The sequence below is a fragment of the Salvia splendens genome, chromosome 13 (assembly GCF_004379255.2).
Source record: "Salvia splendens isolate huo1 chromosome 13, SspV2, whole genome shotgun sequence".
In the NCBI taxonomy this organism is placed as follows: domain Eukaryota; kingdom Viridiplantae; phylum Streptophyta; class Magnoliopsida; order Lamiales; family Lamiaceae; genus Salvia; species Salvia splendens.
Window position 1 is genome coordinate 11,500,952 of NC_056044.1, and position 27,649 is coordinate 11,528,600.

The 27,649-nt window shown below is 35.5% G+C and overlaps 3 protein-coding genes, 1 non-coding gene and 1 pseudogene across 4 annotated transcripts; all 5 read right to left on the bottom strand.

The window, feature by feature from the left end:
* Window positions 1-81: 81 nt before the first annotated feature.
* Window positions 82-1,376, bottom strand: LOC121760482 (annotated as a pseudogene).
* Window positions 1,377-5,321: 3,945 nt separating this feature from the next.
* LOC121760483 (ricin B-like lectin R40C1) lies at window positions 5,322-7,276 on the bottom strand (the record flags this gene model as incomplete). Its single annotated transcript, XM_042156141.1, has 4 exons — window positions 5,322-5,602; window positions 5,866-6,091; window positions 6,806-6,928; window positions 7,031-7,276. Coding segments are annotated over 4 exons (597 nt in total), but the record flags the coding sequence as incomplete, so codon positions are not given.
* A 152-nt stretch (window positions 7,277-7,428) lies between these two features.
* Window positions 7,429-9,882, bottom strand: LOC121760484 (zinc finger MYM-type protein 1-like). Its single transcript, XM_042156143.1, has one exon. It carries the CDS (start codon window positions 9,880-9,882, stop codon window positions 7,429-7,431), a length of 2,454 nt encoding a protein of 817 aa, XP_042012077.1.
* Window positions 9,883-22,194: 12,312 nt separating this feature from the next.
* On the bottom strand, window positions 22,195-22,313 carry LOC121763164. The gene has a single exon (XR_006042404.1). It is a non-coding gene; the product is annotated as a U5 spliceosomal RNA (small nuclear RNA).
* Window positions 22,314-24,122: 1,809 nt separating this feature from the next.
* LOC121761934 (outer envelope pore protein 24A, chloroplastic-like) lies at window positions 24,123-26,371 on the bottom strand. Its single transcript, XM_042157647.1, has 3 exons — window positions 26,061-26,371; window positions 25,483-25,842; window positions 24,123-24,370 (listed from the first exon to the last, which is right to left on the bottom strand). Exons 1-3 carry the CDS (start codon window positions 26,259-26,261, stop codon window positions 24,290-24,292), a joined length of 642 nt encoding a protein of 213 aa, XP_042013581.1. The 5' UTR covers window positions 26,262-26,371; the 3' UTR covers window positions 24,123-24,289.
* Window positions 26,372-27,649: the final 1,278 nt, after the last annotated feature.

The following is a 27,649-nucleotide window of genomic DNA, read 5'->3' on the forward strand; positions in this document are numbered from 1 at the left end:
TTGAAGCAACTAACTCCTAACGAACTCAACGACTTCCAACGGCTTCACTTCTAACCACCGATTCTACGTTGCATGCATCTTTTATGCATGAATGATCATGCATGCAACACCATTAGCAGACCTTCTCAGTTCCCATGGTCGTAGGCATCCTTTCAAGGGGGATTGTAGTAGCAAAGACGACGTCGACAACTGCTTTTGCCTTGAGGAAATTGAGGAAAGAGAGCTGAAAGTGCTTCTAAGCCTCGTTTTCTCACTTTTGTGGTACGGTTGGAATTTTGGCTCATGTTGCACAGCAGTAATTTTAAGGGCCTCAGGTAAAACACAGTTGAAGATTGAACCTAATTGCACAAGAAATTGAATTAAGCGACCATTTAAGACCTATTTTTGGAGCATAAAAGGATGTCGATGTACGAATGAAAACGAAGCCAAAAATACCAATAACCAACGAAAAACTTACCTAACTTGGCCAGACGATGGTACCCATTTTGGGATTCTTTTTCATGTTAACTTGTAACAAGTGTCCTTGCAGAAATGGTTGCAATTCTTTACAATCAAGTGATACGTATCGCCATTGTAATTTGCAGCTTGAGGTTCCATAAACTCCATGACTTGAGTTGCATCCAATGATGTCATACCAACGAGTATGGACTTCCGAAATTTAAATCCAGGGAGGGCACTGGCGAGGTTCGACCTGAAAGACACCACTAGATGAATAATCATGAGCTCCAAATGCATATTCTATGCCAAGCATGAACAAAGTTGGTCAGAAAGAATATTCTTTTGAAGTACATGTTCAAGCAACAATGCAAAAAGAAACAAATATCTCATTGCAATCTTCATAGTTAGAAACCAAATGAGAGCCATGAAATAGACACGGTAGGTAAATACATTGTGAGCAAAACATACCTTCAACCCCAGAGTGAAATATACCAAGGCCAGCCCAATAGACATAAGCATTCATGGGTCATATACGTTCAGATACACCGGAGTGTTTTTGGAACCATCATTATCTGACTTCACTTTCGAAAAGAAACAAAAATGCCAGGCTGATTTTTCAGTCAGACGGATAAACACCACCCTTTATTTGATCTTAATTTCATTTTGCTTTCACGAATAAACACACTTCAATTCTACATTTGCACAAAAAAAGATGTGAGCCTAAAACCAAAATAACAAAAAGAAACATAAACAATAAATCATAACACTATCATTGATCTTTTTTATTCCAAAATCTTGTCAGAGTATACCAGAAAATGGAACATGAGACTAAGGTACCATTGAATGCATAGGGGATTCGATTAGCCAGAAAAAAATACGGCAAGTCATGTTATTAGTGAAGAACTTCAAAACCCAAGCATAGAGCTCAATGAAGCCATTCATTTAGAAGGCCTTTGAGCCTTTCTGTATCAAATGAATGAATAATTGGCAAAGTATTCTTGAAAGAGACAAGCATCACACGTCCAACAAAACAACCAAAATTCCGCATATAACAATGTGTAAGACTGATGGCTCTCGACAGGAAGAAGTCGACTGTTCTTCAGATTCTCATAATACTTTTTCCATACTTTTTTATGCTTCTGTACTGAGATACAACAGGAAAGAAAAGCAAAACACAATCTGCATCCGAAACTATGCTAGTTTGCTACCATACTAACAAAGTATAACAACAGGATTTTATGTAGCTTTGGAAATAGGAGTAACAAATTTTCTATTCCCAGTTTATTATAAACACTCTTATGAGAAAAGCACATTTTAAAATATTACTCCATCTGTTCCATAAAAATATGGGCATATGATAAGACACTGAAATTAAAACAAAATTGGTAAAGTACGAGAGTGGAGGAGAAAGGTAGTTAAAGTACCATTAGTGGATAGTGGGACTCACATTATTATTAGTGTTTTGATGGTGGTATAAGTTGTAAATAACTTATGTATAGTGATAATAAATTGGGATAACTTTCCATAAATGAAAACACTCATATTTTTATGGGATGAACGAAAATGGAAATTGCACATATTTTTATGGGACGGATGGAGTATGTAATATTCCCTCCAAATTCCAACATTTGTCAAATTATGTTGCGTAGGTGATGAATTCAGTTTCAAAATAGATCCATTCATTTATTCAAAACACATCACATCTCAACACAACTTACTTCCTGGAACTTTATTTTGCATATATATCGCATGTCAAGCAGTTGAATGAGTTGGACGAGGACACAAAAATTGGTTTGTCTCAATTTCTACTATAAGAAATAAATATTAGTGCAGAGCTGTTGAATAAGAGCATCGGCAATGGTGTTGGTCCCGGCGGAATTCCGACCGGCGTGCCGGAATTCCGCGGCGGACGTCCGCCATTGTGCATGGTATGCACGGATACGGAATTCCGCTGAGGACACCGCAGTTCCGCGGCGTTACACGGAATTCCGTCGCGACGGGCGTGCGAACGTCCGCGCGGAATTCTTGTTTATTGTGGGAAGTCCTTGGGGATGTCCGCCACTGTGCAGTGGGAAGTCCTTATGACGTGACAGTGCAGTGGGAAGTTCGTATGACGTGGCAGGAGGTGTTTTTGGGAATTCCGCGCCACTGTTGATGCTCTAAGAATTTAAATAGAAAGATTCACACAATAGTTAAGGTTCTGTAAGTAGAAGTGACATGAGTGGGAAGCCACTAACAATTACTATAACCATAGTAGCTTCTTCACCTCTCTTTTCTTATACACTTATCCATTCAAGTTTCTACAATTGTGATATGTAACACTACCAGCAAATGAATTTGATAGAGAATGAGATTTGGATACAGAGATATTAACGATAAAGCAAAATCTACATACCTATCTTTATTCTTAGTTATTAATTAGTTAGGATTTGATTTGATTTAATTTGATATTTTAGGGATATATGACTATTATAAATAGCACTTAAGAATGAGAGTAGTGAATATTTTGAGAGATCACTTGGACGGTTGTAGACCGTGGCCTCTTCGTGAGGATTATTTTGGTGCATTTCTTCAAGAGTTCCAGTTCTATTAATTCCATTCAGATATTTACCGTTTCTGTCGTGTTCTTTCAATATCAGAATTTCTTGTTTTAGTTTATGTTCTTGTTCGTCGGTCGTAGCCAATATGCATCACAAACATAACTCAAAACTTCTCATCAATTCAGAGTCAAGTTGATGCTTTTCTATTAATTGCAAAGTCATGACAATTTTGCAAAGAGAGAACAGAGACTACATCTTCATCTAACAATTAGTTAGGATTTGATAAGATTAGTTAGAACAGAGAAATGATACTTGCTTTATCATTTCTTCACTTTAATTATTTATTATGATTTTTACAAAACAGTTGTGATAATTTAATAATTCTTGATTTTTACAAAACAGTTGTGATAAAATTTAATAATTCTTGACACCATAGCTGACGTAATTTGGAAATTGACTAAATATGTGTTATTGAATTCATAGCAATATGCTTATTTTAATTTTAGTGTCCAGACTAGGGGTGGCTAGGTACAATATACCTTATTGAAATTACCATACCTAATACTTTACCATAAATTCGGTATGCAAAAAAAATCATACATTTATCTTACCAAAATTTTCGGTATACCGAACTTCAGTATACCTTATTTTTGGTATGGCGAATTTTCATGTGTCTTATACCAAGTTTATAACATAACACTTATAAGAAAAAGTTAAGAAGGAAAAGAAAAAATCAGAAGAACTAGTGGCATGAAAGTTCTTGCATCCTGTAGCGACCATTGATATGTTGTAGTGAAAAAAAATGTGTTGAACGGTTTGGAAAGGTGATTGCATGGGGTGAATTCAAGAAGCGGGGGTTGGTTTTGATTTTTAGGGTAGGAATTCAATTTCACACAATAGAAACTCAAAAAACACTACTATCTATCTATCGAAAGGGAAGGTGTAGGGCAACACAATGGAGTGAGTGGCTTCTCGATGTCAATCGACTAAGAACAGAAGCTAGCCTTTGAAGGCAATCAGTACAACGTCGGAAAGAGATAGAGATAGAGATAGAGACCGACTAATCGGTTATCCATAGTCTACCAAAGGGATAATGGAAGGATTGGTGTTGATCGCACATCGCTTGGATGGTTGGGTCAAGTTGTGATGTCTCGTGAGAGAGAGACAGAGAAACCAAGAGGATATTGTTGGAATCTAGTCTGATCAACGCAATTATAGTCATATGTTGATGGATTGGGTATTGATCGCACGACAATGGAATGAATAGTTGGTTTAAGATTATACATCCTTGAGGAATGATATGCTGCACACCTTACGTGCACAGAACCACTTTCGTTTGACGCACGTTTAATTTTATTCTTTTCTATTTATATATTTAGTTTGATTCTCATACATTTAAAAATGTTATTGAAATTTTTAATTTCACAAACAAAATTCATGAAAAACAAAGCTCAATTAGCTTGTTTTCTCTATAATTTCAAATAAATTAATAAAATAACAAATCAAGCTTTAATTTTTATGAATTTAATGAAATTAAAAATTTTAATAACATTTTTTAATGTATTAGAACCAAAGTAAATATATAAATCAAAACGAACAACGATAAATGTGCGACGAATGAGTGTGGTGTTCACATGAAGAGCTCACATAAAGCGTGTAGCATATCATTCATAGTCCATCCTTTATTGTGCATTTTGTAAAATGAAACCAATATAATCATATAGTGCACCATTTTCATTTTTAAATGACTATTCATCAATAAATTTTATTACTCCATTACTTATGTATTGAATAAATTATGAAAAACCTCTAATTGAATATTTACTTATCGAAATAGTAAATTTCGTCTAATTCTATTTTTAGAAATTACACAACGTCTACGCAATAAAAACATGGGTAATTCAACTCGTCTTGATGATCCATCACGTGTATTTAACAATGTATTTTATATTTTACATATGAGGTGCGTTATAAAGCTAACTTTTTAAGTTGTTAACTTTGCTTACTCATTAACGCAGTGTATTAAAAATATCAACACAATGACGTTAAAATGTCAACACATTATATTGAAATGTCAACACAGTTATGTGTTAGACATTTTAATATCATCATGTTGACATTTTTAATATAATGTGTTGATGAATTAGCAAAGTATTAGCAATTTAAGAAAGTTAACAATTTATCACACCTCTTACATATATAATGTCATTTCTTATGAATGAAAAGACATGAGTGATGAATTCAGTTGTATACACTCAGTGATTTCAACTTGATAAAATCTACCAGGAACGAAATTATGTAAATTCCACACATGGAATGAATTCCAAAACAACTGGAAACGTCTTAATAAAACTTATACTACTCCATTACCAAAGATATTAAGCATATTGTTAATGTTGATAAGATGACATACTACTAGGCATATAAAGTAGCTAGTACAGGTTCAAGGATCCAGCAACCTACTCATACGTGGTGTTTATTATTATTGAAGCTACAATGCATACATAACTTCCATGCCACCAAATCAAGGTATGATCGGCACCGGTGAAGAGATGATGCGTACATTATCAGAAAAGCCAGCAAAACGAACAGCTTCCGGTAGCAGCAGCAGCAGTATATATATCCTAGAGAGTACATAAAAGAGTTGTGAAACAATTTTGATACTAATAAGAAGATGTACTCTCTTCGTCCCATTATAAGTGATGCATTTTTTGGGGTACAAAATTTAAAAGTGTGTTAAGTGTACATAATAAAAAGAGAATAAATGTAGTATTATTTTTTGCCAAAAGGAAAGGATTTGCTTATAATGGGACCGCCAAAAAAGGAATACTGAAAGTAGGACAATTGAAGCATCGTATAGAGTATCTTCTATTCTAGTATGACTTACAGTGGAAGTCAATCCTCCAGTGCTGGTTCTCTCCATTCTTCCATTCCCCAAGCACAACTGTGGTGCCATCGTGGACCCCACCATGGTGTCTCTCGCCGTGGAGAGCATCGAAATTCAGGCGAATGTTGTTCACCATTCGCACGGCCCGGTACCCATCACCCAGCTCCTTCTCCGCCCATAAGATGGACTGATCAAGAGTATTGGGATTGTATTCAACAAGTTGCACCTGCCACATTCATAAATCAAACACACTATTCCTCATATATATAGCATTTTTCAATTTGTGCTAATTGGACATCAGACTTGTAATTGCAACCAAATTATTACCCCTATTGTTAATTGATATGTGAACATTAATTTTCTACTTATGGATCGTTTATTATATATACTCAAAAGAAATATTCCCTCCATCTGTTAAATAATGACCCATTTTGTCATGTCGGAGTGTCCTCGATTTAAAGCCCTATTTACCTTTTTCCATTTTAAGTAAATGGACTTCATGATTCACCTAACTCATTACACTCGCATTCTATTATTACATCAATATTTAAAAGGTCCATGTTCTACTAATTAATTTCCCCATTTTTTTAGACAAAGTTGAACAATTTCTAAAATATGTGTCAAGTCGAAATGGGACTATAAATGGGCTAATCTATGATCAATCTATAAACTCTTTGATCATCTCTTCATTCAAAGGCTCAATCACAAAGTTAGAATTCAATATAATCAAAGATTTTTGAAAAAAAGGCTCAATCTGACTTTTTCAAAGAAACCATGTTGTAATTTACATATATGTCTACCATTCAACAATCAAATTACAGCAAAATTTATATCCCAGTAAGGAAAAATCGTACATACCTTGGAACGAAAGGAGTAGTATATTTTTTGTATAGATCGAAAAAGAAAAGAATAATAAAAGAGAAAGGGAGAGAGTGTTTACAGGATGGTTTGGACCAATAGAGTGCTTCAAGGCCTGGCCAGTGGCTTTGTTGATTAATGCAAAACTCGGCAACCCGTCTTTATCCCTCACTGTGTGGCTATACTTATCATCTTTTATCCAGTGCTAAAACCAATCAATTTGAATTTATAATTAGTCAACAAAAGAGAAAGAGAAGAAGAAGAAGAAGAAGAAGAGAGATTTTGGGGTTTTGATGTTTGAGGAGACCTGGAGAGGGTCGGAGGGATTTGAGCGAACAAGGATGACCTTTCCATGGCTGATGGAGAGAGAGTAGGTGGAATCGGCCTTGCAATACATCTTGACGGAGGGTCTGGCGAAGATGTCGCCGCTGTGGTGGACTGGCGGAGGAGAGTGGTGGTGGTGGTCCACTACCACCACGCGGGGGGGAGCTGGTGTGGGGACCACCACCACGGGAGTTGGATGGTGTACTACGGGAGGGGGTGGTGGAGGGCAGTGGCGGATCCAGGAATTTATATTCGGGGGTGCGAGTCATATGATAAATCATTATATAACATACCAAAAATAAAAACTAATACTAAAAGCAATATATTTTGAAATATACAAATTTTAGAGTCATACATTTCAAAAAATAAACTACATTATATCTAATTTATTTTTCGACGAGTCTTCATTTCTTCAAAACGATTCACTATATCATCATCGGATACTTGTAGAAACACATCTTTCTCAATGAAAGTGACCAAACAATCGTTCAAAGGTTGATCACCCATTCTATTTCTCAACTTATTCTTCACAAATGTCATTCCAGAAAACACCCTCTCTACACTTGCAGTGGCAACCGGAAGAATCAAAATCAACTTGATAAGCAAAACCACACGCGAATAAACCACATCTCTTTTTGTTTCAACAAGCTTCATCAAAAGAGAACTAATATCTCGCAAATTCTGAAAGTCTTCATCACTTCTCATATCTCCAATGAATATATCAAGTTGGCACTCAAGGTCCATCAAATCAATGTTTGAAAAATCGGAAGGATAAAAAGTGGCAAGTTTGAGTACCTTTTCCTTGTCAAAAGAAGAGAAGCCATCTTTAGGATTGAAGCAAGCCATACATCTGAGCAACTCCATATTAACTTCATCGAATCGATTATCAAGTTCTTGAAGTAAGAAGTCAATCACTTTGATAAACACATCAACACGAAAATGATGAAGATATGAAACTTGTTGAACAAAACGTTTTGATCTTCCATGAGGGCTATAGTGAGCTTTCATATCTGGAACAACAATGCCATGTTTATTGCAAATTGAGATTACCTTGTTCAAGTGAATCTCCCATCCATCCTCCCTCATTTTCTGTAGTTGATCCTTGGTTAAAGTGACAAGCCTCATAGCATTAATGATGTCTTGATCTCTTCTTTGCAAAGCAAGACACAAATTGTTAGTGTACCCAAATATAGTAGTCATTAGTTGTGCCATAAACACGAAATCAAATGACTCTAGTAAGTACAAAATGCCTTGAGCTTTTCCCTTATCATCGAAAACGGAATCTTTCTTTCCAATCATCGTAAGAACTTCAAAAATTGTAGAAAATAAGTCCATGATATTCAAAAGAGTCTTGTAGTGAGAACTCCAACGAGTGTCTCCAGGCCTCTTCAAACTAAGTTCTTGATTCAACCCCGATCCCGATTCAAGTTCACCAATTTCCAAGGCTTGAGCAACTTTTTGTGCTTGAACTTCGCGAAGCAATTCATTTCTCTTACAAGAAACTCCAATTACATTCAACAAAATACCAACAGTTTCAAAAAGCCAACTACAATCATCGTTCTTTTTTGAAATGGCTACCAATGTTAGTTGAAGCTGGTGGGCAAAGCAATGTACGTAGTAAGCGCTTGGAGTATCTTTCATGATCAAAGTCTTGAGTCCATGTATCTCACCCTTCATGTTACTAGCCCCATCATATCCTTGCCCTCGAATCTTGGATGGGCTTAATGAATGTTCAACAAGTAAAGTCATAATTGCACTTCTAAGAGACAAAGATGTAGTATCACCAACATGCACAAGACCAATGAATCGTTCAACTACCTTTCCCCTTTTCTTTTCAACATAGCGCAAACAAAGAGCCAGTTGTTCCTTTTGGGACACATCACTAGATTCATCAGCTAATATAGCAAAGTAGTCATCACCAAGATCATCCACAATTCTCTTCATTGTTTCTTTAGCACAACAATTGATGATGTCTTTTTGAATAGTTGGAGATGTCAATTGACAATTTCCAGGGGCATTTTCCAAAGTCACTTTTGAAATAACTTCATTATGTGCCTTCAACCATTTTAAAAGTTCAAGAAAATTTCCCCTATTAAGGGAATCTTCACCTTCCCTGTGACCACGAAATGCCATGCCTTGTCCCAATAGGTAACGTAAACAAGAAATTGAAGCCTTCAAGCGAACATTATATTCGTTGTTAATCACATCACTAACATTATCTAAAGAAACCAAAATCGATTTCTTTTTGCCATCCCTCAAGTTCACATATTTCTCATAAGCAATATTATGAGCACTTCTAACTCCACCAATATGTTTTATAAATCGGTCCGGCTTATTCCACGACTTAAATCCTTTATTCACAAATGCATCACCCCCCGCATGTCCAACTTCATTCTTGAACAAGTAGCATACAAAACAAAATGCAGCATCTTCATCCATACTATATTCAAGCCAATCCCATTTATCAAACCATGAAACCATAAACCGACGACGCGAACCTCCAACTTCTTTTTGAGGAAAAGAAAAAGTTCTTGGCTGACAAGGTTTTCTAAGAATATACGCCCTCCTAATTGTATCTCGCTCATTTGGAGGATATTTCATTATATCGGTTCTTCTAATAGGATCATGATGAAGTTTTTCGATATCATAAATCAATTCTTCCTCATGTAATGGCACACTAGCATCTGAAGGAGATACAATACCAATTGAATTTGAAGCCGGAGAGCTTGAAGGTGGAGAGCTTGAAGGTGGAGTGCTTGAAGCCGGAGAGCTTGAAGGTAGAGAGCTTGAAGCCGGAGAGCTTGAACTATCATGAGTTTTTCTCCTTTTGGACATAAATTGTCGAAGATCGGATTGTTTTCTCATCACTTTTTATTTTATTTCCTGCACACGATTTCATTACAATAATTACTAAAATGTTCAAGAAAGGTAATATAACAGTAATTAGCAACAAAAATCTTACATTGGATGAGTAATCAAGGAAACCCCAGTTCCAAATCCAATCTTGGAATAAATTTCCACACAAAACGAATAAATTTTACTTTCTCAAGAACTCAGAGGCTGTTCAAGTTGTGTTCTGGTAATGATATGAGGAGCATCTTGTTAAAATAAAAGAATAATAATTTTCATTTATTATAAGGTTTTGGTATTTAAATGATCGAGGAGCAGAGCATGTGATATTTACTGAGGCAGGGCAGCCACAATAACTCAAACAACACCAGAAAACGAAATCAATTCGATAACTACATTACACAAAAATTCGAGCGTTAATTTGAGGAAAACAACTAACCTGATGGCTGATGATCAACCAGTGGCGGTGGCAGACTGAGGCAGGCAGGGACGGTACAATGAATTGAAAGTGGAAAATTTGAAGGCCCAATTTGGGAAGTTTTTTGGGCATATAAATCTTTAAAGGCCCACTTATAAATTTTATTTGTACAGGAGTAGCCCAATAGCAATAGGGGACAGTATACCTATATTATTAATATAATACTACTAAAAAATTTTTTTTTTTGGGGGTACACTCGTACCCCCTTTGTCCCAGCTCCCTCCGCCAGTGGTGGAGGGTGGTGGTGGCGGTGACCGCCGCCGCCGGGGTGATGGTGTTGACGATCCATGATGCGGTTTGGTGTTGGTGAGATTTTTTTGATCAAGGTGAAGACTTTTTATAGGATCAATAGTCGAGACTTAGTGGCTAAGACGGGACAGCCAACGACCTTGTGGTCGGAGGGAGTACTAAATAAGGCACTTAATCATGTGCGCACAAAAAGAGATACTTGGAATACTTGAACGGAGACCGAAGGAGTATATACTCCTTCCGTCTCATTCTAAGCAAAATATTTTTGTCATTTGATGTTTTACTCTAAATTACACATTTCTTAAAACAAAAACATCATTCTCTCTACTTTATTTTACTCCATCCGTCTGCGAATAGGACTCTCATTTCATTTCGGCACGGGTTTTAAGAAATATTAAGAAAAGTGAGTGAAATAAGGTTAGTGGAATATATGTCCCATTTGTATATATTAGTTTTAAATTATATGTAAGTGGAATTCATAAACTTGTAGTTTTGCAAGTGTTTTAGATATTTGAAAGGGCATATTCTAGTGTTTTGTAACACATTACTTGAGTTTTCATCCATTATCCCATATGTTAGTGTTTTGATGAGTTTGTCGAGTCTTTGTAGTCACAGCAGATGGAAACGGACGGAAACGGCTCGAAAACAGCCATGTCGGGCGTTTGACTAAAGAAGCTCGGGTGTTTTCACCATCAAACCGGGCGAACTCACTGGACACGGGTGTTTTTCGCTGAAAAATCGCCTGGGTCGGGCGTTTGACACGTTTTCGGGATCTCGAGCAAAACGTCCGGGCCGGGCATTTTTACACTGCAGGTCGGGCATTTTGCTTATGCCTTACAATTGCTGCATTTTTAGGCCCGGATATAAATAAGACCTAGGGTTCGACTTCAAGAGACATTCCACAAGCCCCAGAAGCAGTTTTCACGTTTTGAGAGCAGATTGAAGTGACAAAGAGTCTGAATCATCAACAAGATTGAAGACGAAGACGATTTGCCCATTCAATCTACCCTTGGGAGTATTTTCATTAGTTTTCCTATGTCCAATTCCTTTTCTATGGATTCGTCTTGTGAATTTGAATTGAATATGAGTAGCTAAATCTTTTGTAGAGTTTTAGTGAAGACTACAATGAACACTTTTGATTAATTCAAGGACTTTTGATTACCTATGCTCTTGTGATTCCTTTGTTTCATTCTTGTGTTTTTTCAATTCAATTGCTTAGCTACCAATTGGGTTTGTTGACCTAGTTTTGAGTAATCGAGAGATACCTAATTAGGATTGATAAAAGAATGAACAACACCTAGATAATTTGCATTCTAGAGAAGGAATTCTAGAGTAGGGGTGGCAAATCACGCGTGTTGTGTCGTTATCATGTCGACACGATAACGACACGATAACAACAAACACGAACACAACCCGTTAAGAAAACTCAAAACACGAGCACGACCCACTACCCTCAGACACGAACACGACACGAACCACTTCGGGTCAACACGACACGATAACAACACATATATGACACGACACAATAACGACACTATAATAATAATAATATAATATATTAATATTATTTCTTAGCGTGTAACACGAACACGACATGATGTTTTCGTGTTGTTATCGTGTCGACATGATAAGGACATGAACCCAATAAGCTTTGACACATACCCATTAATTTCATGCGAGTTCGTGTCGTGCCAAAAATTGAAGGAGACTTCAATATTAATGGTTAATCAACGGGTTGAGTGCACTCGAGATGGGGCTTAGCCTAGACTAGCGGCTTTCTTAGTAATCCTATAGACTTCAATTGGGTTCGCTGTAGTTGGATCCAAGGATCTACCTTGTTCTCTTATTTGAAACTTATCTTTTGTTGCGTGCTTTTAGCTTGTTTATGTTTAATTGTTTTCTAAAATCAAACCAAACTTTCCGGATTGTCTAGATAGTAGTTAAAGTCGGTTCATGGTACTTAAGTTTGCACAATTTGTCTATGTGGGATACGATACTCTTACTTGTTCTATGCTACACTAGCCCCGTACACTTGCGGGTATTTCTCGTGTTAAAAATAATTCGAGTCAAGTTTTTGGCCTCGTTGCCGGGGACAATTTGTGTTTTATAGCTTAATATCGTGGTAAAGATATAGATTACTACTCTAGTGTAATGACCACGAACTTATTAATCCTAATCTTATTAAATGATTATCGAACCATGAAGTGAACACCTTTTCCCATCTACTTTACGTACAATAATTAAACAAGCGCCATGTTTGATTTTGCACGCTTAATGACTAGCCTGAAGTTGAAAGGGGCAAGCATGGTCCGAAATGGAATAAATATGCTTTCGTTTAGTAAATGAAATACAAAGCTAAATATTCCAGGCTATGTCCTAGCGTACATAAAAATACATAATAACAAAAGTAAAGAAGAAGAAAAGGGGGGGGAACTAAACAAAAACCATGTCCTATTACAACACAAGAGGAAACGCCAACTTTGGGCCTCTTTCTTTAGGCACGAATTTCGGCAACACAAGGAAACACCAAGTTAAGACTGTTAGACTAATCTCCGAGTTCTTGATGCAAGACAATTGGGAAAGGAATAGTCTTAATTCCTTTCAGATACGTATGATAAATAAGTCTCTATTAACACATGTGCAGAAAATAATACACCAACCAGAAGCGTCGCATAACCGACAACACAAAACGTTAAATATTTCACATCTACGTACTGCTTATGACAATTTGGTAAAAGATCGAATAATTAAGCTATGTACATAGGTAACTAGCCTTGAGGAGAGAAATATTAAGGAATATGCCTGGATCAAATGACATTCAATGACGTAAAAGACCTATACATATATCTATTGATCGATCGAAATGCTTATTCTGAGTAAGATAAGTAAGCCACGAGGAAGAAGACTCAATCATGGTTATGTAATGAAAATCATGGAGAAAATCCGAGTACATTCATAGTTTATGCTTGACGAAACAAATTCCTTCAACAAGAGAGATTCGTCTGAGAGGTGGCTAGGAAGAACCACAAGTTGTAGAGACATTCGAAAGAAAGAACGCGTGATAGCACCACTGCCCTCACCATCCCTGCTACGAAAAAGGAAAATCAAAATTTTCTCCTTTAAAGAGTTATTGCGAGGAAACGGATATGGAGTCCTACAACATGGACCAAGGGCAAACGTTAGGAAAAAAAAAAGAAAAAAAACAATGCGAATGAGTATTTTATGATATGTTAAGCCACACCCTGATTAAGAAGGCCAGAAAGGAACTAACGATAGAGTTTTGTGTTAATCCTAAACATGAGATCTAGATCTTTTTGGAAAGTCATGCTAGATTATCTCACCACGAATCGCTTAGTCAAACCAAAAGGGCATGAAACCAGCAGTGTTTGGAGAAAGAAACCAACACCTCGATACTATTCCAGGATTCAAAGATAAATATAAGTAAAACGAAGTCCGTACTAAACCATGGCAAATGGATCGCGACAAGCACAAAAGTATCCTGAAGATTGTGGAAAGTAGACTACCCCAGCAAAGTGGGAGGTTACGAGGTTAAATCCACTAACTCAACGACTACAATTACGACCGATGCAAGCATAAACGTGACGAAGAAACCTAAGATAAGGAATGGCTTCACTAGTCAGAGGGAATAAATTAATCAATGGATGGCTCATCACCAACTGAAGGTCCGACAAGACGATGTACCCAAGACTGCATTTCGCACCAGATATGGCCATTACGAGTTCACTGTAGTACCCTTTGGCTAGCTGTGTTCATGGATCTAATGAACCGCGTGTTCCACCCATACCTGGACAAGTTCGTCCTAGTCTTTATAGACGATGTGCTCATCTACTCGAAGAACGAGAAAGAACACGAGGAGCATTTGAGGACTGTGGGCTAGCTTCCGAGTTGGCCAGTCCAGTGACCGTCGTGGAATGTGGCCACATTCCCGGTTCACATACGTTCAGATATGGTATCTATGTTTATGTGATTGCGCAATCAATTTTTTGGAATGAAAGGAATTTAGTGACTCGGGTCTTTTTAAATAAAAACCCCGTGTTCACTCAATTGTGGCTGACAAATTAAATGGAACTTATTTTTGGCACTATGCTCACTGAGTATATCAAGTACTCAGTCCTGCGTGTTTCTTTTCCAACGTGCAAGTTGAACGTGAACGAGGAGGCGAAGGTGTTGGGAATTGACCATTAATAATTAGTTAGGTAGCCCAAAGTAGTATGTCTTCATACGCACTATTTTATCTTGGACTCTTCCGCTGCAACAGGATTTTGTACTAGGAATTATGAACCAAGTCATTATACTCTGATTCTATTTTGGCTATGTACCATTTTCGCCTTCAGAATTAATGTTTTGAGTTTGACTTATCCCTTATGTTGATCTTTTCTATTTGAGACTATTTTAGTCATGTTATAGTTGTGCTCGCTATCACTAGGGAGTTGTGGTCGTGACATCTATATTTTATTGCTTTAATTTTTTATTTTATTTTTTGAGCTCTCACATATGTGTTGTCTTTTTCAGGTTGTATGCAAACACGCTCTAAGGGTCTACCTTTAGAGCCTATCGATCTTAAGATCGAAGCATCCAACAGAAGGAGAAACGCTTTGAAGAGGCTAAATCAACGTATCCGATTTTCTTCTCCGAACCAGAGACGATCACCTTCACCAGTTCACTCTCCTATTCAATTTGAGCCATATCCTCCTATTCTGATGGAGGTAGGAAACGAGAACAGAAACGGGAATAATGGTCCACCACCACCTCCTCCAACGAATGCTCAGCTTCAAGAGCAACTCGCAGCATTGCAGAGGCGGTTAGATCAAGGGCAAATGGGATACCAGTGCAGAATATGTTTGCCTATCATGGGGTAGAAAATCCACTAGTTGACAACAACGTGAATGCTAACAATTTTGAGCTCAGGAGAGGACTCATTCAAATGGCTGAGAACAGTGCTTTTAGAGGCCGACCCATGGAGGATCCTAACAAGCATATCACCAAGTTTATCCAGATTTGCAACACGACAAAAATAAATGGAGTCACAGATGAACAGATCATATTGAGGGTGTTTTCTTTGTTAGGTTTGGTATACTGAAAAGCATGTTTCGAGCAAGTTCGCGCAAATAGAATCTTGCTTGTATACGAAAAACTCTACAATCCACTTTTAACCCGATTTAGTATTATTCGATCAGTATCGCACGAATAGGATCAGTATATTATTACATTGTGTTTTCTTGTGCATTTAAAAGATGTTTTATAAACATTTAAATGTATAAGAAGCAAATAAAATCTAAGTCTTTTGCTTAATAGACTGGTTGTGGGCGTCGTCCACTTTAAGGTAACACAGTCGGTTCTATGCAATGCTTTGCAAAATAAAACGAAGAATTTCACAACCCAGATAGGCTTAGACTACCTATCGTGAAAGGTTGCAATGTCAGTCCGATTATTTTTAAGCCTTTCTGAAATAAGATGGCGTTGGTGTGGTATAGCACTGATTGAATCTAACAGCAAGACGTGTCTTTACGCTATCTACTGAAAGACTAGGTCTTGATAAAATACTACTCCCTCCATCCCGTGCTACTCGCACGTTTGCTTTTCGGCTCGTCACAAAGTCCTTACACTATTTATAATTTAAGTTAGAATTAATGCATTTAATTAATATGTTAGTTTAAGTTAAGAGCTCTTTTATTAAGTGATGTCTCATTACACCTAAAATTCTTTTTTAATTACACAAAAAAATCAATCCTAAATTTACGGCCTAAAATGAAAAGTGCGAGTAGCATGGGACGGAGGGAGTATTTCCTAATCTACATACGTTAGCATTGAGCATACGGTATTGATTAATATCGTAGTTTTGCAAGTGTTTTCGATGTTTGAAAGGGCATATTCTAGTGTTTTGTAGCACATTACTTGAGTTTTCATCCATTATCCCCTATGTTAGTGTTTTGATGAGTTTGTTGAGTTTTTGTAGTCACAGCAGGTGAAAACGGATGGAAACGGCTCGAAAACAGCCATGTCGGGCGTTTGACTGAAGAAGCCCGGGCATTTTCACCATCTAACCGGGCGAACTCACTGGACCCGGGCATTTTCCCTGAAAAATCGCCCGGGTCGGGCGTTTGACACGTTTTCGGGATCTCGACCAAAACGTCCGGGCCGGGCATTTTTACACTGCAGGTCGGGCATTTTGTTTATGCCTTACAATTGCTGCATTTTTAGGCCCGGATATAAATAAGACCTAGGTTTCGACTTCAAGAGACATTCCACACGCCCCAGAAGCAGTTTTCACGTTTTGAGAGCAGATTGAAGCGACAAAGAGTCTAAATCATCAACAAGATTGAAGACGAAGACGATTTGCCCATTCAATCTACCCTTGGGAGTATTTTCATTAGTTTTCCTATGTCCAATTCCTTTTCTATGGATTCGTCTTGTGAATTTGAGTTGAATATGAGTAGCTAAATCTTTTGTAGAGTTTTGGTGAAGACTACAATGAACGCTTTTGATTAATTCAATGACTTTTGATTACCTATGCTCTTGTGATTCCTTTGTTTCATTCTTGTGCTTTTTCAATTCAATTGCTTAGCTACCAATTGGGTTTGTTGACCTGGTTTTGAGTAATCGAGAGATACCTAATTAGGATTGATAAAAGAATGAATAACACCTAGATAATTTGCATTCGAGAGAAGGAATTCTAGAGTAGGGGTGGCAAATCGTGCGTGTTGTGTCGTTATCATGTCGACACGATAACAACAAATACGAACACGACCCGTTAAGAAAACTCCAAACACGAACACGACCTGTTACCCTCAGACACGAACACGACACGATAACAATACATATATGACACGACACAATAACGACACTATAATAATAATAATAATAATATATTAATATTATTTCTAATATTAAATTTTAAATCTAATTTAAAATTTTAAAATTTAAAATATATAATAATAATATTATTATTATTATAATATATTAATACTATTTCTTAGCGTGTAACACAAACACGACACGATGTTCTCGTGTCGTTATCGTGTCGACATTATAAGGACACGAACCCAATAAGCTTTGACACATACCCATTAATTTCGTGCGAGTTCGTGTCGTGTTATCGTGCCGTGCCAAAAATTGACAGCCCTATTCTAGAGTGAGGGCTTGAGCCTTTTGTTTTAAGGAGTTAATTGTGAAGTATTAGAATGAGACTTCAATATCAATGGTTAATCAACGGGTTGAGTGCACTTGAGAGGGGGATTAGCCTCGACTAGCGGCTTTCCTAGTAATCCTAGAGACTTCAATTGGGTAATCGAAGTTGTTGAATTATTCGCATTGTGTTCGTTGTAGTTGGATCCAAGGCTCTACCTTGTTTTCTTATTTGAAACTTATCCTTTGTTGCGTGCTTTTAGCTTGTTTATGTTTAATTGTTTTCTAAAATCAAACCAAACTTTCCGGATTGTCTAGATAGTAGTTAAAGTCGGTTCATGGTACTTAAGTTTGCTCAATTTGTCTTTGTGGGATACGATACTCTTACTTGTTTTATGCTACACTAGCCACGTACACTTGCGGGTATTTCTCGTGTTAAAAATAATTCGAGTCAGGAATAAGTTAGTGGAATGTGGGATCTCTTTACCATTTATAGTAATGATGAACCGGGACTCATATTCGTGGACGGACCAAAATGGAAAAACGGGACTCCTATTCGCGGACGGAGGGAGTATCTCTTACTATATTCTCTCTTCACTAAGAGTATCTTCAATCATTTACACTAAATTCAAACTCATTTTAGTGTAAATATCACATCAAATAATGATTTTATTCTAACCGTTAATACTAAACTCAAACTTAAAAGAGTATTCTCTATATTATGTTTTTTTTACTCACAAAATTTAATAAAGTTTGAGTTTATTTTAGTGTAAACCTAAAGATAGTTATATTTTACTCAAAAATTAAAAATGATATTACTTTATTCCTTCCTCCAACTGAAAATGACTCACTTTCTTTTTTGGTTTGTCCCTATTAAGATGACTCATTACTAAAAATGTAAACATATTTATCTCTATTTTATTTCATCTCTCATAATTTACTCTCTTCACTTAACATACAAAACAAAATTGCATAAAATATCGTTTGGCCTAATGAAATGGTCATCTTCCTTGAGACAGAAGGAGTATTAGTTTCAGAATACCATTTGAATTAATTACCTACTTTCTTATAGATTTTAATGGATCATTAAAAATAGTAATACTCCCTCCGTCCCTGAAAGCTTGTCTCATTTTTCCATTTCCTTCTGTCCCACAAAATTTGTTTCATTTCACTTTTTACCATTTTTTGTAGTGGACCCTATATTCTATTAACTCATTCCTACTCACATTTTATTATAAAACTTATATATATAAGTATGATCCACATTACACTAACTTTTTCAACTAACTTTTCCTTACATTTCTTAAACTTGTGTCGGGTCAAAATGGGACAATAAATATCTCATTTCACTTTTACTATATTTGGTAAGTGATTTTATATTCTACTCGCTCATTCTACTCATATTTTATTATAAAATTAATATATAAAAAAAGCTTCACTTTCTACTAACTTTTTATACTCACTTTATTTTATAAAATTAAACTATCTAAAACTCTTGCAAATCAGATAAGGGATACTTAAAGTTGAACGAGTGACTATGCATTAGCCAAAACTGCTTTAAAATCAGCGAACAATTATTTTTAACCAAAATGAAAGAAAATATGAAATTGTTTTATTGACCTTATCAAATTTGGACAAGTGTGTATGCTCCAGATAATAGACATACCAATCAGTCAAACACGGCTGCACGTGACACTATGCTGCATCCCTAGGCCAACTACCACAACTAAAATGTGCGAACAACATAGTTACACACTTACACTTGTAGCATATAAAATGAGTAAAATTAACTTTCCAATGAAAAAAAAAGAAATTAACTTTTCAATGTATTTCGTCTATCCCAATTAAATTGAGTCACTCTATTATCTCTCTGTGTTTTATTAATACAAGGAGAGTTTTGATCCGAGTTTTAAAAAAATATAGTACTCCCTCCGTTTTATATTAATGGAGTCATTTTGTCATTTTGGTACGTTCTATAGTAGTGAAGTCGTTTCCTCTTTTAGTAAAAGTCAACACATTTCTTCTTACCTACTTTTTCCTCTCTCTTACTTTATTCTCTCTAATTTTTCCTTTTTCTTACTTTATTATCTTTTTTATTTGATAAATTACACGTCATTTTCTTAATCTATGTGCCGGAAAGAAATGCCTCCATTACTATGGAATGGATGGAGTAGAAAATTAGTTGAAAAGCTTAGTGAAGGTGGTCCTATTTTTATATACTTCACTCGTCGACGAAAAGTAGTATCATTTTGCCATTTTTGGATGTGCACAAAAAATAGTCTCATTTCTATAAATGGAAACTCTTTCTATCATACTTTACCCACTTTTTCTCTCTTCTCTCATACTTTACTTTCTTTTTCTTCATATCTCGCTTATTTTACCTACTTTTTCTCCACATCTCTCTCACGTTTTCTACATTTCCCCCTTCTCTCTTACTTTACCAAAAATACTAATAATAATGTAGATCCTACTATCCACTAACACTACTTTAACTACCATTCTTCTAATTTCTCTTACTTTAACAATTGTACATTAATTCTTGCGTCACTTAATAGCCCATATATTTATAGGACAGAGGAAGTAGTACTTCCTTCGTGACTCACGTCCTGAGGTTAGGGACAGAACTAGACTTTAAAATGAGCAAGCTAGTGCTAAAATTTAAAAATATAATAATAGTATTAAAATATCCAATCTACATATAATATATTCGATCCTAATTAAATATTTCATATTTCACCAATGCGTATTTTAAGAAATTATTTGATTTTGTTAAGGAAAGTGGACGGAAAAAGTTAGTGGAACATAGACCTCACTTTTATATTAGTTTTATAATTATGAGTAGGATGAGTTACTGTAATATGAGGTTTATTTACTAACGGTAGCAAAAGTGAAATGAGACATTTATTAAGGATTGTTCAAATAAGAAAATATGAGACATTTAATGAGAATCGGAGATACTAATATCTTTACAATTTTCACAAGATTTTAACAATCTTCTCATGTTCAATTTCATCTCCAAAATGAACAAAGTCCATAGCCTTTGTCATAGCGGTAAGGAGCTTAGACATTATTGTATGAGGTGCCGAGTTCGAGTCCTCTTGACATCAGTGTAATTTTCTTCCTTTCTATAAGATTTTGTTTGTAATTTCCACTTTTATATTGGAGGGTTTTTTTTTTAAATAAAAAATTCATCTCCAAAACAATTGTCATTAACAGGGTTAAAAGGAGAACAAAAACAAAATCATGCATATTTCTCAAATACTCTATTCCAATCATACGTGACTTTCGAACCATTTAAAAATTGAAAACTTCTTATTTTGTTACCATAAACAATTTAAAAATTGGAAACTTATTATTTTGTTACCATACTAAGTTTTCATAAAGACACGACCTTTGGTTGGAAAGGTCCCTTAAAGTATCTCTAAGGGGAGAGGTAAATGGATTGATAAAATCATATAACTATCATATTTATCTTTTTTTAATGAAAATTAGAAGAGTGATATTTGAGTAGATATTATACTTTTCCGCATTTTGAAGATGTATCTTTACCTATCCATCAATAGAGAGATAAAATTTTATAACTATCATATTTGTCTTCTTTTCATGAAAAATCATTCTCCATGGGGAATGTATTTGAAAAGTTATTGCACTTTATGTTTTTTTAATGTATTTTGTACTATTATTTTAATTTTTTAAAAATAAGTTAACTTTTTATATACTTTTCTCTTTGGATGTATTACTTTTTGGAATGACGTATTTTACTTTTTGGGAAGTTAAATAGATGATATAACTCTTTTATTTACCTTTTCTTCTTGGAGATGTTCTTAGAGATGTATTATCTTTGAATGTGATCCCGTACTTGGACGTCGTAACTAGCAATAAGACTTTGTAGCTCCGGATCACCAACTATATTTTATGAATTTATTTCGACATTTGCAACATTGATTCTTCATCGGTTGTAACGTGTCTCCAAATATTTCACTACTATATGATTTTATAAACTCAATTCTCAAATCACAAGTAGTAACGTGTTTCACAAAGTAAATACAAATAATTTTATAATCTCAAAAGTGATAACTTTTTTTATGCTATCGGCATAAACATTAAAAACTAACTTTACAATTAATAATCCCCCTTTCGTCGGCATCGCTAATTTGATTTGTGTAGGAGAGAGGTAAATTTTGGCTTCCAACTTTCAATATGACTCTTGATATCTTCCAATATCTTACAGACCAAAAAATATAAATGCCCAAGTAAATCCAACAAAATAACAGCAAGTAAATATCCTTTAATTTACGATCACATAATACCCTCCCCTCCCTCACTTAACACTAAGTAACAGCAAATCAAGTTGCCTTACAAGAATGAATATAAAAACTGTAAAACAATTACCAGATAAAAATTTAAACTTATAAATTGCTGGGGGTTCCCATAGAGGAACACCCCTCCAAAAAATGGTGTATGCCGCTTATAAGCGACGAGCACACGGTATTCTTTAGTAAAAGGCGAAAGAATAGTTCGATATGTGCTCAACGCACGGCTGCATAATTGTGATAGACTATTCGCCTCCTTAAATTATAGTGGCACTTGGTTATTCTTGTGTGTCTTGCTCCCGATGTGGGACAATTTACTCTACATACCAAATCACTCAACCAACTCTATATGTTGATGGAATAGATAATATAATCAAATTAATTCTGAACCTAAGCTTCTATCAGTTAATGAAGAGAAGTAGGAAAGCCGCAAAAAGTGATGATAGATAATTCTCCATCAAACACTTTACCTTCGAAATATGATTCCAATCTAACATACTAAATCAAGAAGAGGAGGCAAATTTAGCAAGATAAAAAAGTGAGTTACTATACTCAATTTGATGCAAAAGAAACATAAATCTGTCATGTCCACATTGACAGCAGGATAATACATTAGTCCAACAAAAACTCTAAATCTTTGCCTCACTTGGATTCCAATTTTAGATCTTAAAATACTATACTCAATTTCTCATCTCGCGAGCAAGAAAGTAGAACTATTCTTGTAATAGTGAACTTATATTTCTATCAAGGGACTTTTTTGTCTGCCAATCATGTTTATGGAGTATATTAGAACAACGATATGCCCTACCCTTTATGTTTGGGAAATAATTCTCACTGTGAAATCAATATCCTATGATTCCCAAACTTAATCTCATTTTTATTTGCTTTATTTTATTTAATTGTTTCTTAGTTAATTTTTTCCAAAATTTCTATTTTCTAAATAGTTTTGAAGATCATGTTGTGGTACTTAGCTTAGTCATAAGTCCAAGTGATTTGATACTAATGCTAATCTTTAGCTATACTAGAATATATCATGTCCACTTGCAGCTATTTTAGTGTTAATAAATAGTGGATCATTTGTATACTAATTGATATTAGAAATAAGTATGAGTGAATGTGTTTGTGTCCCGTACTTGACAGTGTTCTATGGGTACAATTGGTATATCATAGGACAACAATATTGCACAACCATATGTGATCCTTCGCCTTCTTGATAATCGAAGTGAGGGTCGTCGACTATCTAATGGTCTCTAATCTAATCTTTTTGACATGCACTGATGCACCCTTATGAATGGTTGATGTGAATCAAATTGTAGTCTTGTATAACATTGTTTTAATCTCTTTGCTAAAGTGAATTAGGAACTCATTTTGATGTATATTATAGGGTAAAATAGCTAGAGCTTGAAGAGGAATAGAAAAAGGGCAAAAAGCTTACCAGACATGTCGACTTTTAATCGTCATGTGGAGGGATACGGAGTTAAATGCGTTAAGGACCTAGACCTTAGTGGGAGATTTTTGGCAATAGTAGTATATCATAAAAAAACATATTTTTGAGTGTAAGTGAAGTTTGTCATTGTATACATTGCTAGCATGTGTTTCAAGTGGCTTGCATATGTAAACCTTCATTTCCAAATTCCATATATGAGAAAAATATTTTGTCACATCATGTTTCTCTTTCAGTTATGTTATTACAAGAATGGTTTAAGAAAAACTCCTAACCTGCATTGTAGACTAAATAGTGATCAGATCATAACTAAAGGTGTCAATAGATACCTTGCAGCTTACCTAATGAGTAGAGCATTTCAAATTTCAATCACCCAAATCCTCCAATCCACATCAAATCCTATTACATGTAATGGTGCGCAAAATTAAATACTACTCCCTCCGTCCCAGCCTAAATGACACATTTCTTTTTTGCACATGTTTTGTGACTTCAAAAAAGTGCCTACCATTTGCAGTAACTTAAAAAAAAGCCGTGGCTACTAATACCCGCTGGTAGACAGACTACAATGAACTACTGATGCAATAGGCAAAAGTTGTAAGGTGAAATTCATAGTATGAATTGATCAACTGAAATTATTATTACAGTGGCTAAAAGTTCGCTGCAAATTGTCAACCTGCTCACTGCAAAATGAAATTGAATACTGTAAAAATGAAGGTAAAAAATACATCATATCTTGCTCCCCTGCACCACAAGTAAAGGAGATCACATCTCAAACTCCCAGGTTGTTTCAGCACATAATTTTGGTATTTTTCGTTCCTCTGCCAAATTGACGGATGCTATGATCTGCACAAATTATGATTTAGTGAATTAGAGCTCACAATATATTGATACAAGCATTTTTGCAATGCCAACTTCCTTTCCATCTAACCTCAGGAGAAAATAATTAATAAGAACAACAGCTAGTTTGGTTTTACTTCTAAAAATGCACTTGACAGTATTAAGCCAAGATCTTAAGAAAATTCAGGGCAGACACAAAGTGGAAGACTCCTCATTTTGTTTTCAATACAAAACACATACACACTCCCTCTGCAACTAAGAAAGCAGTGTGCATATGTTGACTCGCCGTTAACATGGAAGGCAATATATGCATTTGATGCTAGCAAAACAATGAATTGCTTCATATGTCAAAGTTCTTGGCAGATAACCCCAGCAACCTAAATAGAATCAAACACACACAGAAACAGGTCCACCACAAATATGCACTTGAGAACTCATCCACTAAATCTGCGTGCCAATTCCAAATCTTTCAGGATAAGCTCGCCCGCTTATCTAAAGATTCGTACTGGCTCCCACTAATGAGGTCATTTATGGTGTATTCAAAACAGTATGTTTTGTGTTAACGCTTGCAACAATCTTCTCGATCCCACTAGAAGTGGGCATCTCGAAAAATGTCAAAACCAACATAAAATTGCACCCCTTGAGTTTGTACTTAATACTGAAAGAATGACGGAAACGGATCAATCATTTCTCTCCAAAAATGAGGCATGTTTTAATATTTTAACGAACTTGGTTCGCTACAGAAAATTACAATATCCGATCTAAACGAAGTTTGGTGCAAAATCTCAAATAATTTAACTATAATTGCCATCACTAAAAGAGGAAAACGCTTCTTTCTTCCATACTTTGAACCTTACCTCCATGGAATAATATTTTACAATTTCAGGGCATAAAAGCTGAATTTATTCAACAGTCACTGATCATTAAAAGCAGCAATCTCTTACTACCTCCTATGATCCTTTCCAGAGATTAGATCCACCATTAAATCCCATCACATATATGATTAATTACGAATATAAGAAATTTAAACGCAAGTTTTCAAGACTTATATTCCATAAACTCATTAATCATATTAAATTAAAAGATTAGCATACACAATATGAACAATTGCATTTTACCTTAAAGGATCCATTCTGCTTTGAACTCCGGCTCCACTCAAGCCCCAAATTCTTAGCGGATGTTTGATAAGTAGCCCTTAATACATCATCCCCATAAAATTTACGCGTAACAGCAAAATCCCAAGCATTCTTCCCCAAATCATAGCTAGGCTCGAAAGTTGTCAGCCATCCATGAACATAAGTATACTTCAACTTGGTATTTCCAGTGCCGAGCACATGATTGGCCGAAACCTTATTGCCGGAATCAATAACCAAAGCCCCATCCAAAATCGTCCGCCCGTCGCCTTTGCTGTGAATGTAAGTCAAATTCAACGGCTTCTCCGCCACCCTAACACTATTCATGAACTGAAACCTAACATCCTACAAATTCAACCAATAAAATACAACAAAATGAGCGAATCTCCATCGAAATTGATTTTTAAAAACCAATTAACACTTAAAAATAGATGCATCGGATTATGACCGAGTAGATTGAGTTCTTCTGCGATTTAAAAAACGAAGCGGCGGCGGAAGCGGTGATAACGAGAAATTGATAGAATGCAGCTGAAATTGAATGAGGTATAGCAATTAGAGGTTACTTTTTTGGGGACGTTGTAGTCGACGATGAAGAAGCCAGGCTTCTCGACAGCGATAGCTAGGCCGTTCAAGCTGGGGCCGTTGACGACGGTGGCATCGGTGAGGGAGGCGCGGAGCTTGAAGTCGCCGGCTTTGACGGAAACGGTGGCGGCGGCGGCGGCTTTTTCTGGCTCGTATCTAGCTTTGAACGACGCCTTCATCATTCGGTTGAGTTGGTGGGATGTGATGTTTCTCTCTCTACTTCTTGGTTATTGGACAACTGCTAGAGAGAGAGAGATGAGGCACGAGTTATGTTTGTTTGAAGGAGTAATTGTTTTCGGCTTCCCCAAACTCGTCTTGTTTCATTCAATATTTTGGTCAAAGTCGCTATAGTCTCACCGGAATTAGGGATGTCTAAATTAATACCAATAGTTGGTCTATCGGGTTCCAACATAAAATAATATAAAAATATAATCTAGGATGGAGTTGTGATATTATTTAAGTCATAGGAGATTAGTTAGGACTAATTATCTCATGTTTATTCATCTAGAATTAAGCTGTGAGATTGAATCTCATGAACCAAACACACTACAAATTTAATCACAGATATAATTTTGCAAACCGAACACCCATGTAATAGTTTAAACTCGTTTAGGGATGGTCCATTTCATAGTGGCTACTCACTCGTCCCCACTCAAGAGGTCGATATTCTTAAGTGGTACGGGATTTTAGGGAAATTGTTAGGTGGATTAATTAGAGATAAAAATATAATTAAATATTTTAATGAGTGATTTATTTTCAAATATAGAAATAAAATTTATTGAGTGAGACAAACTAAAAATAAGTGGACATCATGAGTAGGACGGATGGAGTATTAAGTACTCCCTCTATCTCAACCTAAGCGAGAAGTATATTTCTTTTTTGTACATCTCAACCTAAGTGAGACAATTTCTTTTATGGCAATAATTATTTCACTCATCAATCATACTTTTTCATTCTCTCTTATTATTTATTCTCTTATCTCTCCTACTTTACTATCTCCCTTACTTTATTATTCCTTTCTCTTTTTTATTTTATTCTCTTTCTTATTTTATTCTCTAATTCTTTTTCTTACTTTTTTTTATCTCTTGCTACTTTACTATTAATAATTTAATTCACTAAACACTACTCCATCCGTCTCACAATAAAAGTCACATTTTGTCATTTCAGTTTGTCCCACAATAAGAGTCATATTTCACTTTTATTATAAATGGTAAATAGGTCTCATATTCCAATAACTTAATTTACTCACGTTTTATTATAGAGTAAAGATCAATTTTTGTCCTAAACATATGGCCGAAATACGAATTTGGTCCAAAACATTCACTTTTTGAAAAAAGAGTCCTAAATAACTGAAATCCGTGTCGATTAGGTCCATTTTTTACGGTTCCGTCAATTTTTGACGGTCAACTGTCGATTCGCGAAATGTTGACCCGATTAGGTAATTTTAATTACTGTAGCATATATATAAATTTTTTTTGAAAAAAAATTGAAAATGCAAAATTATAAATATAAAATGAAAAATACAAAATTAAAAACAAGTTTTCTGATATTAAAATGCAAAATATATGGG

Bases quoted from the DNA above. Each gene is read 5' to 3' on its own strand.
- LOC121760484 (XM_042156143.1), bottom strand. From the start codon at position 9,882: ATGTCCAAAAGGAGAAAAACTCATGATAGTTCAAGCTCTCCGGCTTCA.
- LOC121761934 (XM_042157647.1), bottom strand. From the start codon at position 26,261: ATGATGAAGGCGTCGTTCAAAGCTAGATACGAGCCAGAAAAAGCCGCC. The intron at 25,843-26,060 runs GTAACCTCTAAT...TTGAATTTGTAG, and splicing joins ACTACAACGTCCCCAAAAAA to GATGTTAGGTTTCAGTTCAT. The intron at 24,371-25,482 runs GTAAAATGCAAT...TAATTTGTGCAG, and splicing joins AGCAGAATGGATCCTTTAAG to ATCATAGCATCCGTCAATTT.